General features: G+C 33.6%; 1 protein-coding gene and 3 pseudogenes across 1 annotated transcript; all 4 read left to right on the forward strand.

Annotated features, from left to right (window-relative positions):
* The first annotated feature begins 513 nt into the window (after positions 1–513).
* LOC148203420 (uncharacterized) lies at positions 514–1426 on the forward strand (annotated as a pseudogene).
* A 17-nt stretch (positions 1427–1443) lies between these two features.
* On the forward strand, positions 1444–2504 carry LOC148203421 (uncharacterized; annotated as a pseudogene).
* Positions 2505–13127: 10623 nt separating this feature from the next.
* LOC124842576 (ribosomal protein L29 family protein) lies at positions 13128–15717 on the forward strand. The gene is made up of 4 exons (XM_047319091.2): positions 13128–13307; positions 14512–14676; positions 14874–15031; positions 15233–15717. The coding sequence occupies exons 2-4, from the start codon at positions 14514–14516 to the stop codon at positions 15338–15340; spliced, it is 429 nt and encodes a 142-aa protein (XP_047175047.1). The 5' UTR covers positions 13128–13307; positions 14512–14513; the 3' UTR covers positions 15341–15717.
* A 2957-nt stretch (positions 15718–18674) lies between these two features.
* Positions 18675–19625, forward strand: LOC148203422 (transcription factor ILI7-like; annotated as a pseudogene).
* Positions 19626–19658: the final 33 nt, after the last annotated feature.

A 19658-nucleotide genomic window follows, 5' to 3' on the forward strand; every position in this document is an offset into this window, starting at 1 on the left:
GGAGCTGGATCAGCAGGAAGTGGAGAGCAGGCGCAACACTAGGATTCGTAAGAAAAATTTCCTTCTAAAAGGATTTGTGCGCTAATTGGGGGCAAAGTGAAATGTGGCAAGTATCTTTCTATTATTCTCTCTCTTCTGAAATTCCTCAATGTTCTTCCTTCTCTCTGACATTACATCATTTTTTTATGCAGGATGATTCTCTGATTTTACAACAGATATTGTTTTGGAATTTTATAATTTTTACACTTCCTTCACAAAATTATGGAATTTCATGTTATAGTGTGGTTGAAACAGACACATATTCATATTAATAGAGATTATTCTCCTTGTGTTTTTTTTCCTATTACAGTATTGTTACATTATTGTTACATTGGTGCTTTCATGACTCCAATGGCTGAGAACACCCGTTTAAAGGAATTACAGATACAGGTTACTTCGTTGGTGAGTTGGATGGAAAAGCAAAATGATAGAGATAAGATGAATCAAGAACTGATTGATAAAACAGAGCAGCGCATGAACCAGATGCAGATAGCAATTAATCATCTAATCAAACTTCATACTCAGCACGTTGGTGATACGAACTCAAAGAACGGATCATCGACGACAAATACCGAAACGTTTTCGGTAGCGATGCTTGTTCGGGACATATCGTTGGGTTTTCCTCACTTCGATGGTCAAACTCCAGTGTTAGAATGGATCGTTAAGGTAGAAAAGTTCTTCAATTACCACAATACTCCGGATTTGGAGAGGGTGGAGATAGTTGCGATGCACTTTGAGAAGGATGTCATTCCATGGTTCCAGATGTTGCAGAAGGAGAAGGTCTTCCAGTCTTGGAGCGATCTGAAACGTGCTTTGGAGTCACAATTTGGTCCTTCCCCGTTTGATAATCCCATGGCTGAGTTGTTCAAATTGACACAAACTGGTACAATTGCTGATTATTATCTGAAATTCATGAGTTTAGCCAACCGATCTAACGGTTTAACTTCTGAAGTTCTTTTAAATTGCTTTTTAAGTGGATTGAATAAAGATATTAGAAGAGATGTTGTAGCTCAGAGTCCTACCAATTTATTGAGAGTTGTGTCACTAGCTAAATTGTTTGAGGAAAAATATGTCCCTGCTGCTACTGGTCTAACTCAAACACATGGCCATAGATATTCTAATATTATCTTCAATTCTAACCAGAATAATGTTTCCGGAAACCCTCCGAAATCTCCTGACATTTTCCGGCCTCTACCTGCATTATTACCCACCCCTTCAGGACCTCTTTTTAGAAATTCCAATGTGAAAAAAATTAGTCCTGCTGAAATGAAACTACGAAGAGAGAAGGGTCTTTGTTATTTTTGTGATGAGAAATTTTCTTTCAATCATAAGTGTCCCAACCGACAGTATTTAATGTTACAAATGGAAGATGATGAAAAGGAGTTAGAAGTCCCGACACCAGAAATGGAATTTCCCAATATTACAATTGGAGCTGTGGATACTGAGGAGGCATTGCGTTTGTCCTTCAAGGCTTTGAATGGAGGAACATGTGTTGGTACCATCCGTTTTGTTGCACACATTGGTTCCCTGCCTGTCCAGGTTTTGGTTGATCGAGGTAGCTCTGATAATTTCCTGCAACCAAGAATTGCTAAGTTTTTTGAACTACCTGTCGGACCAACTCCTATGTTCAGAGTCATGGTGGGGAATGGTAATTACATGGCTGCTGAAGTTAGCGAGTTAACTATTCGGACACAGGGAGTAAAATTTCAATTATCAGCTTTCTTACTACCCGTTGTTGGAGCTGACGTGCTAGCTGGTTAAAATCAATTGGGCCACACATTGCTGATTACTCTTCACTACAGTTGAAGATCTTATACAATGATAAGTATATCACATTACAAGGTGATCATACAATTTTGCCTACTCTTGCACAATGTCACCATATTAAAATACTTGTCCATACCAATTCCATTGCGGAAATTTTTAGTATGCAACTCATATAACCGCATTCTCAGCAATTTCCTGAGCTAGAACTCCCTACAGATATGGAACTTGAATTGGTTTTGTTGCTACATAAATATGTTGTTGTGTTTACAAATCCTACGTCCTTACCTCCCTTAGGACACATGACCACTCCATTCCTTTGGTGGAAGGTTCACAACCAATTAAAGTTAGACCCTATCGATACCCTCATAGTCAGAAGGAGGAAATCGAGAAGTTAGTGGCAGGTTTGTTGGAAGAAGGAGTAGTGCAACACAGTACCAGTCCTTTCTCTTTTCCAATCATCTTAGTCAAAAAGAAAGATGGATCTTTGAGGGTTTGTACTGATTACAGAGCTCTCAATGCCATTACCATTAAAGACATCGTTCCTATACCTACTGTTGATGAGTTGATAGATAGGTCTTTGGTGCTTGTTTTTTTTTCAAAGCTTGAGTTGCGATCTGGTTATCATCAGATATTACTTAAACCGGAAGATAGGCATAAAACAACTTTTAGGACTCATCATGGTCATTTTGAGTGGCTAGTCATGCCATTTGGACTGACAAATGCACCAGCCACATTCAAGAGTTTGATGAATGAAGTTTTTAAAGGTGTTTTGAGAAAATTTGTGTTGGTATTTTTTGACGATATCTTAATCTACAGTACTACATGGAAGGATCATCTATCTCATTTGGAATTTGTACTGAGAACATTACAACAACATCAACTTTATGCTAAATTTTCTAAATGTTCCTTTGGTGTCAGGGAAATTGATTATTTGGGCCATACCTTAACTGGCGTTGGGATAGCTATGGAAACTAGCAAGTTAGAAGCGGTTAAAGCATGGCCTCAACCGACCACACTGAAACAATTGAGAGGATTCTTGGGTTTCACTGGGTACTACAGAAGGTTTGTTAAAAATTATGCCTCTATTGCAGCCCCTCTAACTGAGTTGCTTAAAAAGGACTCTTTTAAATGGTCTGATTCAGCCACTGCTGCTTTTAATAAATTAAAGAAGGCCCTTACTTCAGCACCTGTACTAGTTGTGCCCAATTTTAAGGAAGAGTTTATTCTGGAAACTGATGCTTCAGGCTTGGGAATAGGGGCAGTTTTGAGTCAGAATTCCCATTCTATTGCATATTTTTCTAAAACGCTGTCAACTAGGATGTACAAACAGTCAGTGTATACTAGAGAGTTTTATGCTATTACTGAAGCTCTTGCAAAGTTCATACACTATCTCCTAGGCCACAAATTCATTATAAAGACTAACCAGAAGAGTCTCAAGGAGTTGTTGGAGCAGACTCTACCAACATCGGAACAACAATAGTGGTTACCTAAATTTTTGGGTTATGATTTCAAAATTCAGTACAAGCCTGGCAAGGATAACATTCCAACTGATGCCTTATCCAGAAGTTTTCACTTGACCTGGTCTGAACCTCGAAGTGGGTGGTTAACTAAAGTAATTGAGTTAATTCCTAAAGATGAATGGTTGAGCTCTCTGTATCATAAGCATTTAACTAAGGAAATCAATGACATGGATTATACTGTCAAAGATGGCTTGTTATTTTGGAAAGGTAGATTGATGATTTTTGATGAATTGGCTCTCAAACAAGCCATCTTACATGAGTTTCATAGTACGAAGATAGGTGGACATGCTGGAGTAACTAGAACTATGGTGAGGGTGAGTCAATAGTTCTTTTGGCCGAAGATGCAAGCAAATGTCAGAGAATTTGTCAGGAAGTGTAATGTTTGTCAGCAAGCCAAGGTTGATCAAACGCTCCCTTCAGGGTTGTTACACCCTCTTCCTATTCCTCAACAGATTTGGGAGGATATCAGTATGGATTTCATAACTCAATTACCTAACTCCAATGGTTTTTCTACAATTATGGTTGTGGTAGACCGATTGTCTAAGTTCAGTTACTTCATTCCTCTCAAATCAGATTTTAATAGTAGGACGGTTGCTGATGCTTTCATCCAACAGGTGGTCAAGATCCATGGTTTCCCTAAGACAGTGGTGTCAGATAGGGATCGAGTATTCTTTAGTGCATTCTGGCAACAACTCTTCAAGGCTCAACGTACAACGTTGGCTATGACTTCAACATATCATCCTCATTCAAATGGCCAAACGGAGGTTTTAAATAAGACCTTGGAAATGTACTTAAGATGTTTTGTGTATGACAATTCTAAGTCTTGGCATTCGATGCTTCCTTGGGCACAATTTTGGTATAATTCGGCTTATCATCATAGTATTCATATGACGCCTTTTAAGGCTGTATTTGGGAGAGATCCTCAATCATTGTTCCTTATGTTAAAGATTTGAAGGATCCAGTATCTCTTCAAGACACTTTAACAGCTCGTGACCAACTGATCCATGAGCTTAAATTCAATTTGGAGAAGGCTCATAATTACATGAAAGGATAGGCTGATAAGAAGAGGAAGGAGGTATATTTTGAAGTAAGGGACTTGGTGTTGGTTAAGTTACAACCATATCGTCAACATTCTGTGGTTTTGAGGAAGAATCATAAATTAGGGTTGCGTTTTTTTGGCCCATTTGAGATCATTCAAAAGATTGGTGATGTTGCTTACAAGCTGAACTTACCTGACACTACTAGAATTCATCCAGTATTTCACATGTCTTTGCTGAAGAAGTTCCATGGAACTCTAGTTGATCAATACTTGCCTTTGCCATTTACTACTTCAGAATTTGGACCGGCCCTACAACCTGAGAAGATTTTGGATTCGAGAGTAATTGTTCGTGGTGCGGAAAAAATTCCTCCAGTGTTGGTTCAGTGGGAGTCAACCAAGCCCGAATTTGCAACTTGGGAAGATGCTTTGTTGCTGCAGCAATCTTATCCATCCCTCATCCTTGAGGACAAGGGTGTTTTCAAAGGGAAGGGTAATGTAACACGTGAGCTGAAGCATGATGGGAGTGAGGTAAAGGTTGTTAGGAATGAAGGTCACGTGGAGCTGGATCAGCAGGAGGTGGAGAGCAGGCGCAACACTAGGGTTTGTAAGGAAAATTCCCTTCTAAAAGGATTCGTGCGCTAATTGGGGGCAGAGTGGAATGTGGCAAATATCTTTCTGTTATTCTCTCTCTTCTGAAATTCCTCACTGTTCTTCCTTCTCTCTAACATTACATCATCTTTTGATGCAGGATGATTCTCTGATTTTACAGCAGATATTGTTTTGAAATTTTATAATTTTTACACTTCCTTCACAGAATTATGGAATTTCATGTTATAATGTGGTTGAAACAGACACATATTAATATTAATAGAGATTATTCTCCTTGTGTTTTTTTTCTATTACATTATTGTTACATACACTTCCATATTTTTTCCTATACGTCAACGGCTTAATTGATAAATTCTAAAGTCACTAAAAAAAGAAAAAATAATTTAATTTTTTCATAAGTTTAATTGATAAATTCACGCTTACACTTTCATAGTTTATTTAAATTTTAACTAAATTTATACTAATTCAATTAGTTTATAACTTACAAGCTATTTAAATTGTTTCTATTACTATTCTTTATCTTCAAATACACTTTTTTTTTATCATTTTAATTTTGTTTTAATTATCATTGTTTATTAGATTAAATTAAGAATTAAATAGAAGTATTAAAAAAAACAATACGAATACCATTATTTAAAAAACCTAAATTAGTAATTATGTTTTGAGGTCAAGCTTGGTAGAGTGGATTTTGAACAATAATAAATTTATATTTAAAATTTATATTCATTATTAATCTTGTTGATATGATAAAGATAATATTTAATATATTTTTATGTAAAAAGTATTCCTCTCTTTATTTTAAACAATTAATATTTTTATTTTATCATAACTGTTATTTTGAATTTTTCTAATAAAACTAAAATGTAATTTTTGAGTACTTTTTATAATGCTAAATATAAGCATTTTTTATTTTTAATAATTAGTATATCACTCATAAAAATTAAAATAATTAATATAGTTATATTATTTTTTGGAATTAAAATGTAACACTTAACTTCATGCACAAAAAATAAAAAATAAAAAAATTTAAAGTCATCTATAATAATTTATTAAATGAATTTATTATATTATATCAAATAAATTTTTATATTATCTTCTTATTTTAAATATAATACAACTTTAAATATAATACAAGTATATCAATTAATATATATATATATATATATATATATATATATATATATATATATATATATGGTTAATAATAAACACATTAAGGATTTAATAAATTTTAAATCTTTATTCATTTAATAAAAAGAGAAAAAAAGATTTAATATTTTTTATTTTTATTGATAACATTCAACATTTGTCTTTAATAAGTTTTATAATAGTGTAACAATTTAGATGATGATGTTATTTAAAAGCTATATTATTTCTACTTAATAAAAAAAGAAACATATTGGTTTTTATATTATAAGTTATAAGTATTTTTTTATCATGTTTGTTACATTCTGTCATGAATACTTTCTTCGTTTTGAATTTATTTTATTGTTTACTTTATTCATTGTATTATCTTGATATTTGTCAATTAAATATGAAATCCATATTCGTGCTTTTACTCTTGTTTGAATAAAAGATTTATATTATCAATTTTCGTAATAATAAAAAAAATAGTGAATTTGACTGTTAGAAAAAAGAAAAAGTAAAATTGGATAATGAAAGAGAAAGAAAAAGTTCGACACTCTAATATCCCAAAAATAAAGTATAAAACCATATAATAGAATAATTACATTAATAATACTACAGATCAGTTCTACACATAACGAGGTACTATTATGGCCGAACGACCTTACATAATAGCAGGGAATTAAAACCGCCCATTGACTACAACTAGACTGAACGGTTTACAAAATAAACTTATACCGAACGGTCTTACAAAATATGAAGCCAACAACTGACCGAACGTTACTAAGGTTCGGCCTTCACTCCCACCTCTTCCAGTGCTTCTTCCTGCAACTCTTCTCCTTCTGCTCACATCCACACGGATGATCATTGCAACAGGACAACAACTGAACGTACAACACAAACAAAACGATAAATAGGGTAAGCTTATGTAATTTAATTGATTCAATACAACATACAATGTTCGTGATTAAATCAAACGACAACCAAAATCATAATTCATACATCATGGCATGCAAAGACCGACCACTTGACTCTGACCGGACTGTATGAATCCTGTGTAGCTACGACGTTTGTGCACCCGGGTGATGTAGTAATTGGGATACCCTCAACAGCTGCCACCCGAGGTTAATCCGTTCCGTCCAAGTTAACCTTATGGATTAGGACCTCTTGCCATTCTCACACATGACTTACTCCTCTCTACGTGAGAATGAGTAATCACGGAATATCAGGATAAACGCCCGCTAAGCTTTGCCCACATTCATACTTTACCAATCAATAACCACTTTCTGAGATATTCCTCCCTGGAATACTCTTTCATAACCAAATTATTTCATTCGCATCACATTTCAAATTCTCTTATACTTCATCATCAATACATTCAACTGAAATAAGATCACACTTTCTCATCCTAGCACAAGTCCGAATGGAATAACACTTCTTAGAAACTAACGTGACCGAGCGTTATTTACGAATTTATCTATTTCAATAAACAGACCCTTAAGAGTTCAAACTGGACGCCACGAAGCCTAGGCCGAGTACTAAGACTCTAGGCCGAACACCTTTTAAAGACCAAAACTATTTGACACCAAATACTAATAACTGATGAGATACTATGAAGAAACGAACGCTATTGAGTTTGGTTGACGACTCTTATTTTAAACACGGTAATAATAGATTACTGAAACGAGACCGAGCGCTTGGTTTAAGACCAAGCCCTGTGGAAACCGTACACTATTGAACGAGCGCTGGTCCAAGACCAAGTACTTATCAGGAACGAGCGATACTGATACCGAACGTTTGGTCCAAGACCGACCACTACTAAACTTATAAAATGAATGAACACACACACACACACACACACACATATATATACACTTGCGCCACATTTATTTTTAATGAAAAATAACGATAACATCTACGACTTTAAGTAGTATAGTATACATTAATTAAACTGTTTAGGAAACATAAAGAAGAACTACACTTAGGCCAAACGCTCATTTACATATATCTAATATTATAAAACGATCTTCCTGAACGAACTTCTCTCCAGAAGAAGAATTTAGTTTAGACGGACGCTCAAAGGAAAACTGAACGGTCGATATTGACTCTCAGTTATAGTTTACAAAATTCTGCTGAGTATTACAGAGTGACTCTTAGACAACATCCCTAAAGCATGAGAAATCAGTTAAGACCATGTAATTCCAGGAAGAATCGAACGATCACTAATGACGCTCGACCATACTACAACATTTACTCAGTATACTATAATTTGAATATCAAACCCTATGTCAACTCAGTTCACACCGTTTATCAATCATCCATCCACACATCCAAACATGCATTAACGCGCATATTTCATACTCATTAAATAATCAAACAAAGTATCATACAAACACACAAACGTTCAAAACAAGAATCTTAATCAAATTATATAAGCTTCCCTTACCTCTAAACGTAACCGAACGCTCACAGATGCAGAATAGAGCTCACCACTACCAAAGACCTTAACGTTCAACGGTCACGCTTTAAGAAACTGATCCAAACAAAAGACCAGAAATACTCAAAATAATACGATTCGCTTTGAGGTCTTGATACATCTTAGTCATGCCTGGATGTATGCTAAAACGACTTTGGTGCCCTTCCTCAAGAATTATTCTTTTCAGTTCCCCATCATTAGGAACGCACGTTCTGCCTCTGAAGCGTAAGAGATCGTCCGTTCCGGTATTAAAGTCCTTTGCTTTCTCTGTACCGATTAATTCTAAGGTCTTTCGCAGATCTTCATCAACTGACTGCTTCTCCTTGATGTTTGCGAACGAGGAGCACGCGACCTTTCATCTTCTCCATAAGGCAAAGTTATGTTACCCAAGGTTGCCGCTTCCTCCGCAACCATTGCATCGTGTGTCCAATCAAAACTCTGACTCGTTGGTGATTGTTTCTCCCTTTCTTCTCCTTATTTCCTTTTTTTGGATAATATCTGTGAGTGGATGTGGGTGCTGAAAATTGAAGATGGAGAAATTAGTGGTAAAAGAGATTGAATATGTGCATATGAAACAATAGTAAACGAGTGTTTGTTGTTCTACTGTTATTGAAGTATATTTGTCTTAAAAAATTAGAGCTTGTTGTTTCTTGTTTTGGTCTAATAAACTTATTCCAGTTATGTTATATCCATGGATATGGATGACTTTGGCTTTTTTGGTATACTCTTTAAACAAATGTTGTTTTGCTTGTTTCCATACTTAAGATTCATTCAAGGCTTATGCATTTAGCCATAGAGTTGTTCAGAGATCATATTGGTTACTTGAAAAATATTTTTTTTATATTGGTTATACCTTTAACTGGTATAAAAAGTGAAATATTCTGTATATGTTCTGAAATTGGTATAAAAAGTCATTACTTTCTATACTTCTTGCTTCTATACTGGTTCTAGAACCGACATAAAATGTCATATTTAGTCGGTATAAAAAGACTTTTGTTCTACTATTGCTTATCAATATATATATGCCTTGGGTTTTTTTACCAGTTTATTTATAAGAAAACAATTCTCAAATAAATATACTATATCTAACATCATATTAGAAGCCTATTGAAAAGAAAGTTATTTTCATATAAGATTATTTTATGATCATGAGATAAAATCTTTTTATAATTAGGTCCCAAAATTGGAGATTGTAAGAATCTTTATATTTGAAACAACTTTCATAGAATATATCTTAAAAAAGTATTTGTTGGTATTGTCAATACCCAATTTTGTCCAAATAAATAAAATTCATCACAAAAAAATAATTTTAAAAAAAATAATAAAAAGAAAATAAAATTATAATTTGTTTTCCTGTTTGCATCCCCAAATTAATTTTTACTCCTTATGCCAAAAGGATAACTAATCCAACACATTTTTATTTCTTCACCATCTTCTTTTTCTTCTCACACCTTACTCTCCACATCACCCTCCACATCACTTTCCATATCATATTCCACATCATCTACCTTTTCATCTACTCTTTCCACCTCATTTTTATATTAATTTTTTCATACTACCTTTTTCAATTATTCCACTTACCTTTTCTAAATTATATTTTATCCATTATTTCCTTCATCCATTTTCTCCATTTACTTTTCCACCCCATTTTTATATTAATCTCTCACACTAACTTTTATTTATTTCATTCACCTTTCTAAATTATATTTTATCCACCACCTTCTCCACCAACCTCTTTTTATTATTTTCTTCATCTATTTTCTACATCCACTTTTCCATCCCATGTGGCCATGATGCCTATTAGAGATGATGTTGTTAAAGTTCATCTTGGTGTAGATGGATTCAATCGTCTCCTTGTTTTCCAATCTTTTCAAAGGAATCCACTACTTCAAACCGTGCCAAAACAACTTCTTGTGGATGGATTCAAAGTTGAAGAACGATTGATTCATTATATGATCGTTTGGGTTCTATGTCCTCGAGCCACCGATCATGCTCAATGCTCGGAACAAGACCTTTTTATTATCTATGGGATTCTCAAGCACATTCATATTGATTGGTCCTCTCTCATTGTGGACAGTATGATGAAGGCACAACGATATCCTATTTATCATCTCCCACATGTCCTTCTTGTGTCTCGCATCCTTGAGTACAAAGGAGTCAATGTTGATGGTGAAAGTTCTCGTGCCATCCAAGCTGTTGGTTCGGAGATTGGAGAAACCACCTTGTGACAAATGGGTTTTGTTGCTCGTGGGAACATTTTTGTTCACAAAGATGAAGCAGATAATGACGATGAAGATGATGATATAGATGCTCATATGATAGAACCAGTCAATGTAGTTGATCCCTCTGAAGCTGCTCCATTAGCTGCACCTTCATCCTCGTCCTTCTCCATTGAAGAACATCTTGCAAATTTCACTCGTCAAATGGAGCATATGAGAAATTTTCAAGAGCAGATGAGCACTCTCCACCAGACTAGACATGGAGAACTCCTTGAGATGGATCAATCTCACTATAGTTATGTGATTGAGCACTTAAAAGATTTTGATACTAGGATTTACAACATTAAGGATCATCTTAACCTTCAACCTCCTAATTATCCTCTTAGTCCTAACTTTTAAGTATAATTGTATTTCTTTTAAGCTTTAAATGTATGTTTCTAGTATTTTCTAAATTATGATGTATTATTGCTTGACTTTATCAATCCAACTTTTATTGTCTTTGATTGAACTACTGTTTTGTTAAGAAGGAGCCTAAATTGAGGGGGAGTCTCTCCTTCTCATGAGCCTTTATGTTTATGATCAAAAAGGGGGAGAAAACAACATAATATGTTTTTATTGTTTAAAGCTATTAACCTTTATGTTTTTGTGTAAGTTTAAAATAATGCAGGAAGTCATAAGGGATTTTAACAAAGAAGAGGATTTTTTATCATCATAAAAAAGGGGGAGATTGTTACCCATGAGAAGCATTGTTATTACTTTGAAGAGATTATGATGATGATGCATTTGAAGACTTGAAGAAACAAATACATAAATTGTTAAAAGCATTCTTTGTAGAATTCATTTGTATAGGAGTTATTTTTCAAGTGTAAGCTCTTATGAGTATTATAGCTTAATCATTTCTTGCGGCGATAATCGATTATCATAGGGGATAATCGATTATCATCGAAAGTTTTTATATTGTCCAGGGTTCAACAATAATTGATTATCCGTAAGGATAATTGATTATCACATTTTCGAAAACCCATAACGGCATGAAATAATCGATTATCACTTGTGATAATTGATTATCACTAGCAATTGAGAATTGTCTTTTCATTTTCTGACCCCTTACCTATATATAGAACTCTCCTAAACCTTTTAAAGGTTACCTAAACCATTGGAGAGCACATAATTGGTTGTGATGAAGTTCTCTAGTTTAAGTCTTAGCTTAATCAACTCTTGAGAAAGGAGAAACTTGTGTTTAGTGTGTCTAAATGTGCAAGCGGTTCTCCACAAGTTGATTGAGTTGGTGTTCATTCCACCATTTGTCGAAGGAATGTGTTTTCTGTTCTTATTGTTTTATCGTTCTCATTGTAATCTGAAATTGATTTCTTGTGAAAAAATTAATCACTCTCTTATAGTGATTAACGATTGAATGTATAATCTTTTAGTTCAAATTAGGATAAAATTTTGTGAGTACTTTTATTTATCTCTGCATCTTTCATTCATAAATTGTTCAATAAAAGTTTTAAAAAAAAACCAAAATTTTAAAAAAACCAATTCACTCATCCCTCTTAATCATTGTATGTTTACACGTTCTTTAGAACATACCATTATGCAATACCAATTTCAACAATAATCAATTGATTTTTAATTATTTACAATACATACATTATTAAAATTATTTTAAAATGGTTTCCATTTTTATTAGCTGTTCTTTATACTTAAAATTAATGAAAATACATTCGTTGTGTCTATTTTTTATGATAACAAACAATAATAAAATTATTATTATAATTATAAACGTAAATTTAAATAATTCTTACAATTTTATTATTAGATAATTTTATTATAAATATTTATTTTAATTTAAAATAATAATTTTAGGAAAAAAACAATCAAATTAAAAAGATTATTAAATTAAAATAAAAATTACTTGAAAGGTAGAATTAATAAAATAATTATTTTAATTTAAAAAATATTTAGAGAAAAAAATTGAAAAAAAATGTATATAAAAAAGATAAGCATGTTTATATAGTAGTATAGATGAAACCTTTTCTATATAAAATACTTCGTGAGTTTATAATCTATTTGAGAATTGTTAAATAAAAAATTATGTATTCCTAAACTTAAAAAAGTAATTATTTATAGTAATTTAAACGCTTGATGATAAAATTGAATTTTTAATTGAGTTTCAATTAATAAAATTTCATTGTATTAAATATTTAACTTATTTTTAAACTTTTTTTAAGGTGCATTTTGTTCCTAACAAAATAACATTGTCATTACTTCTCTTAAATTTAATAGTCATTTTGTGTTTTCCTTGCTTACAAGTGAGTTAGTTGATGAACAACAAAGGGACAAATTAAACATAGGGTTGCAAATATAAACCCTCAAACTATATTTCGTCTTTCTCCTCTTCTCTGAAAAACCCTTAAACCCCGACCTCAATTTTCCTTTTCTTTTCCTATGAATTCATCTTGATAGTTTAATCTCCACTTCATATTTGTAGTGCAGTCTGGTTACTTCTTCAGGTTTGCTTTTTGCTGATTCCCGTTTTGCTTTGTTTTTCATTTTTCTAATTTTCAGTTTGTGGATCTGACTTCCCCAAGAACTAAGTATTATTTACTTACCTGTTTCCCCCTTTTGTGAAGTCTTTTTTTTTTTTTTTTTTTGTATCTCTAATTTCCCTCTGTACGCTTTTGTTTATTTGTTGTCCACAATATTTCATTTTTTATCATTTTGCAATATATTTGATGTTGCTCACAAGCTGTTCGATATTTGGTCTGAATCATAGAAAAGCATTTTTCCTTCAAAATGCGATTTGGTAGTCTAGTAATCCTAGCATTTTTCGGTTTCTTTGCCAGATCTCGCTTGCCTACAAATATTTTTCGTCCAGTGTAACCACAATTTAACCCGTACGCGTACATTGATATTGATGCTGATATAGGCATATGCAATGTTCGTGTGAACTATGAATCCAATTTAATGTTCAATATTTCTAAGTAGACTTTTTTTTTTCCTTCACCATCATCAATTTTGTCTATTACGAAGGCTCCGTTTCACTGTCAACTAGCCAATTGAACATTTTGGCAGGGTGCCTCACGATAAATATTTGACTCTCTGAATATTTATCGTGTTTCCGCCGTTTCTTTTGCCTCTCATCTGTGTGTTTTCTACTAGAATTGCTTCATCATATGAATATCGCCACTCTTCGAGGGTGCATTGTATCAGTTTATGTCTCGAATCTTGGGATTATGTACTAATACAATATTGAACTTGTAATGAAGTGGGAAACTTAGTTTATCAACATTTTCACTTTGTTTTAGGGTTGCCTGTGTCCTCCGAATACTAATTTTTCATTTTTCAGTGATTTAACCTTAATCTGTATGGTCACTTTGGGTGTTGGCCTTGGCCTAAGTGGGGATAGAATTGAAGGGGATTGCTGCTATATATTGATAGCTCTGTATGACTGTAAACCCAACCCAACCCAGTCCTTGCATGTATGGGTATAAGGGAAGCTAAGATTGATTTTTTAATTTCATAGTTGCACTTTCTTCGCACTGTTTACCTAAATGATGGAATTTTTCAACTGTTACTTGATCATACTCAATGATACATTGTCGGGAAAATCCGTGCATTTAAGGCAATATTTTATTTGATTTTGATAACATTGTATGGCATTTTCTTGTCCTCTGGTTTCTTACATTATAAAATAAATATGGATTGGCAATGCAGCCATGTTTTTGTCTAGAACGCTTGGACGAACACTCTTTGCTGCTGCTGCTAGATCAAAACGTTATGCCACTACAGCTCCTGCTGGTGGCAGAGAAGTACGCAATCCCCTTCAGGAGTTCTTTGAGGCAGACAGGAGCCCAGATGATGACAAACCTGTTGTTTATGGTATGCATCATGCACCTCTTATTTTATAACAGATTTGGATTTGGTGTAAACAAATTCACTGATTTTCATGCAGTAGCCACAATTGTTCATTACAACCAAAATTCTTGATTTTCTCTGTTGAGCTTTGAAGGTTGTGCTATTTTTGTCTGATATAATAGCTGTCTCTTTTTATTATATTTCTTAATGTATGTTGCTAGGTCGGGGTTGGAAGGCTTCTGAACTGCGCCTGAAATCTTGGGACGACCTTCATAAGTTGTGGTATGTGCTGTTAAAGGAGAAGAACATGTTGATGACTCAGCGTCAAATGCTTAATGCACAGAACTTCCGTTTTCCTAACCCAGAGCGCATACCTAAGGTATCACCTCACTTTCCACTTGTTCTGCCTTACACATGTGTTGCTGTGTTGCTCTTGTTGACCAATGGATTAATGGTATAGAACAGTCACAGTGGTCTTGCTCTTATTCTCTTTTCCTGAACAGTGAAATACAAATGTTAACTGTGTATGGGGAACCAAAAAGGCACGTATGCATTTTATTGATTTATTATGTGAAATCAGGTGAGGAAGTCAATGTGTCGTATCAAGCAAGTACTTACCGAGAGAGCGATTGAAGAACCAGATCCCAGGCGGTCTGCTGAGATGAAGAAAATGATAAATGCTCTTTAATAACTTGAATTGGACCTATTCCTGTGATGACATTACTCGGTATGTTGTTACAATAGGACATCTACATTTGAAGATATAAGTTTGCTAACTTGAAGCAATGTCCAAAAATATTATTTTGAAGGAGTTTACCTTTTAATGTTTGCTTTGTTCTGTATTAGTCAGTCTGGAGGGAATCTAATGAAGCATTCATTAACTGGATAAGGTGTTAAGTGAGTTACAGCATAATATTTTGCTGCCTAATTTCTATTTTCCTACTTTTAGATGTCTCAAACAAACAAGTGCTAGCATATTGTCCTATTAGAGGTTGTGTAAAAAGCTATTGAGGAATGCTTCTTCCTGCTCTCATGCAATAGAAATGTTTTTTGTTTTGTTTTTCCCTTGAAAGGAACCTTTGAAGTAAATAATTGCCGATTAGAACATGCAGCAAATTACACAGACCCCTCTTATGTTTTTCTGTTGAAGAGGATATTTGACATGTTAGAAATTTTTTTTGAAGCAATGTAGTTTTTGTCTGTCGAAATTTGGCGTAACATGGTAAGGGTAGCCCATTTTTATATGGGAAGCACGACCTCAGGAAATATGATGCTATACGTTAAGATTTCTTCGATTATATCCTTGAATAAATCAAATTTAATTCCTAAAACTGAATCATGGAAATAGTCTTGGACTGGACTGAATTAATAAAGAGATACATGTGATTAACTTTCCTAAGGGAAATTTAACAGTAATTTCTGAAATCAATTTGGATTCTATGCTAACTTTTGTGTCCCTTCTTTAAAACATGTTTTAAAATTCTCTTATGTGTTTCTAATATTGATTGTTATTCATAATTATTTTACACATCATCTTATTTAATTATGTATCTTTAATTAGGATCTAATGTAATTTATCAAGATTAAGTTCTCAAATCAGTCTCACGACTTGCATTATCCCCTTTGGTGCCTTGTCGTGGTTTCTTCCTCTCTGACTACGCATGTCGTCAATCCGGTGACAGTGGTAAATCCACCACCTCTCGTTGTCATCTCTTCCTATCTAGCAATGCATGTCAGCAATTTAACAATAATGGTGAATGTGTTGTCTCTCATTGTTGCCTCTTCTTCATAGTTGTTCTGCTAATGATTCTGAAGTGAGATGCCTCATGCATAGACATTTGATCTCAAGTTGAAGTCTTTGACAATACCAATTACTCGTAGGGCCATAAGGGGTGTGATTTTGAGGGAATCGTGGGTGTTTCTGCAAAGGGGTGAGCAAGTCTGAGAGAATGAAAGTCGTAATCTATACGGAGGGTTAAGCCATGGCCACAATCCCTGCCATTTCTCCAAATGGGGTGTTTGGTACCAGATTTTTAATCCACTGAAGTCTTCTCTTGACCACTCAAACCAATCTCCCTTTGGTGGTCGTCACCAACATTCCCAAAGTTTGAGCAACATGGAGAGGAGGTTAGTCGTAGTCACGACGACAAATGAGAGGTTCTAGACCATGGCAAGAACTAACCCCAGAGAATACCGCATTCACTGTCATCGGACCAACAAGAAGACAAAGAGGTGGCAGCGACGAGGCATGCGAAGGAGACAGTGCAAGCAATACTGCAACGAAACACGAGATTATTAGCTGCGATTATGGTACTGATTTCAAAACTTAGTAAATTACATTTAAGTCCTTTTTAAAGAAATAAATAGAATGATGTGTAAAATAATTACAAACTGCAACCAAATGAATAAAACACAGAGTGTTGAAACATGTTTTAAAAAAGGGCATACAAACAATTCGGTTGAATTAAAACGATTAGTTAGATTTTTTTTCCTTTATTTCTCTTTAATAAACCTTCATAATTGGAGGTCGTTTCTTAACATAATCAATACAGAGTGTGTGTCAAAATATAATTAAGATATGGTTAATGTATTGTATGAACTGATGGATCAACGTAATAGTGAGCGATCAATCAATTTTCCAAAATTTTTAAAACAACATAGATCAATTGGTTATTATTAACATCAATGATTTATTGATATCTTATATATTAAGAAAACTTCAAGATATAGTAAGATAAAACATGCTTATTTGACATTGGGTTGTGATTTGGATCAGTTCTAAACAAAAGTTTATTTCAAAACTTATAAATACAGAGACATGATAAAGAAGTAGGTGATTATATTTATTGGGTATTTAAAATTGTACCTGCTACCCGACCCGTTACCCGCTTGGGTATCTATTTAAAAAATATTTTCGGATATTTTAAAATCCGCGAGTACCCACGGATACCAACAAAAAAAAAATATATTTAATACATTTTTAAAATAAATTTAATTAAAATTACAAAAAATATATATATAATATAATATAAATTAAAATTTAATTATAATTAAATTTAACCTAATAAAATATAATTATATTTTATTTTTAATTAAATTTAATTAAAAAATATATAAAAATTATTTTATTTTAATTTTTTGCGGGTAACGAGTACGCGCGGGGCGGGTAGTATACTATCCGTATTCGACCCGTTTAGAAGCGGGTATTAAAATATTCACTACCCGTTACCTGCAGATACTCGTGTCCGCAGGTAAAATTGCTATCCCTACTTGAGCAAGAGAGTGCATTTAACATAGGCCCACTCGTTCAGATTTGGACATTTAGACTTTAATGAAAAAGATTTGATAAGACATTAGAGAAGATAGACAATCTTCATTAAAAGAAGTAACAAAGTGTGAAAATATAGTTGTCGACTTACATATTGAAATAGTTAATATAAGTTAATGATCATTATTGTTTAATAACTTAGTAATATTACTATATTGTGTGTACAATAGTATGGGTTCTGACAACATTAATGTTTCATGATCCATTATCCTCTTATGAACTTGGAGACGTGATTCGCTCAATCAATACAATAATTGAGACTAATTATCATCATCAATAATTCAACCAAACCTTCTAATTATATTATTAATCAACATTAACTCAAGTAATGTTGACTATCAAGTTCTCAGACCCGACTATAGATAGTAGAGTTAGGTGACTCAAAAAAATTGTTACTAATTTTTGACAGTATTTATTAAAAATGACTAAAATCGAAATTGAATTAAAGGTTAGAATGTTTTTACAGTGTAGATCGGCTCTGATTTTGATGGCCTAACCTACAAAAGTTCCATGACCGAGGAGAACATTACATATTACGGCTGGTTGTGATTGAAACCAACGGACAAAAGGAATATTGTGCAGGCAAAGACTGACAGCGAATGCAATGTTTTGCCAACCTTAATTTCCCACAAAAACAAACAAGATACCGTTAGATTTGCATTCCACTCCCAAAATTCTTGAGGCTGTCTTTAAGGATACGTGTACATCAGATAAGTTCATGAGTATCATCATGGTGTAGTAAACTGTAAGGATTATGTTTGGCAATGAGTCTCTCAACCCTCAAAACCACTGTAATTGTGGGCCATGTAGATCTAATTCTCACTGTTTACAGTGTCAACAGAGTATATTATTAGTATAAAAGAACAGTTTTCGCCCTTCCTCCATTCAAGCATTTTTCAGTTTCTTGGTGGCAACTCACATCAAAGTGAGCACAATTGCAAAACTGCAAACTTTCAGCATGTCTGGCAGAAAAAAGTCCAGAACTTCAAAATTCAGAGAAAGTAAGATTAATGATCTGTTGTTGATGCTAAAAGCAGTGTTGCCACAACAAAACCAAACAAGCGACTCAAGGGTATGACATAGCTCACTATGGAAGTTAATGTTAATCCCAAAGGATGAAAATTTCTTCATTCTCTCAATAAAAGCTTATCTATGTTTCGTTGCAGGTATCAGTGAGCATGATGCAGATCATAAAGGAAACTTGCTCTCACATCAGTATGCTTCAGAAAGAGGTAAAAGAGCTTGGTGAAAGGGTAGCAGAGTTAGTGAATTCTGCATATACCAGTGATCTTGACTAGGAGTGTCTTAGAACACTTCTGCAACATTAACAAAAGAGTTATCTTTTTTTAATACATTTTTTTATAGAAATACAAATTGATATCAATGTCCTTCATTCTTCAAGCTTTTGGAAATTAAACAAAGATTTGAGATTGGGGGAAAAGGAATTTCGGGATTCCTGAAATGAGATGCAAGAAAAAGGGTGAATAAGATTTTGGATCTTTATGTCCATTGGTGTTAGTTGGACATGTGTTTTTGGAGATTTCATATTGTCAATAAGTAAATGAATAAGATCATTGAGTTTCTATTCTGAAAGTTTTGCCTCCACAGTTTTATAAAATGTTCTAATTGATTATTTGGTATTAGAATTTTAAATCGAAAACATTTTTTTAATAAAACA

This window comes from Vigna umbellata, chromosome 2 (assembly GCF_029865625.1).
Source record: "Vigna umbellata cultivar VRB3 chromosome 2, Vumbellata_1.0, whole genome shotgun sequence".
Classification (NCBI taxonomy): domain Eukaryota; kingdom Viridiplantae; phylum Streptophyta; class Magnoliopsida; order Fabales; family Fabaceae; genus Vigna; species Vigna umbellata.

Excerpts from the sequence above, each read along its gene's own strand:
- LOC124842576 (XM_047319091.2), top strand. The coding sequence starts at position 14,514 with ATGTTTTTGTCTAGAACGCTTGGACGAACACTCTTTGCTGCTGCTGCT. Across the intron at positions 14,677-14,873 it reads TGACAAACCTGTTGTTTATG|GTCGGGGTTGGAAGGCTTCT; the intron begins GTATGCATCATG and ends GTATGTTGCTAG. Across the intron at positions 15,032-15,232 it reads ACCCAGAGCGCATACCTAAG|GTGAGGAAGTCAATGTGTCG; the intron begins GTATCACCTCAC and ends ATGTGAAATCAG.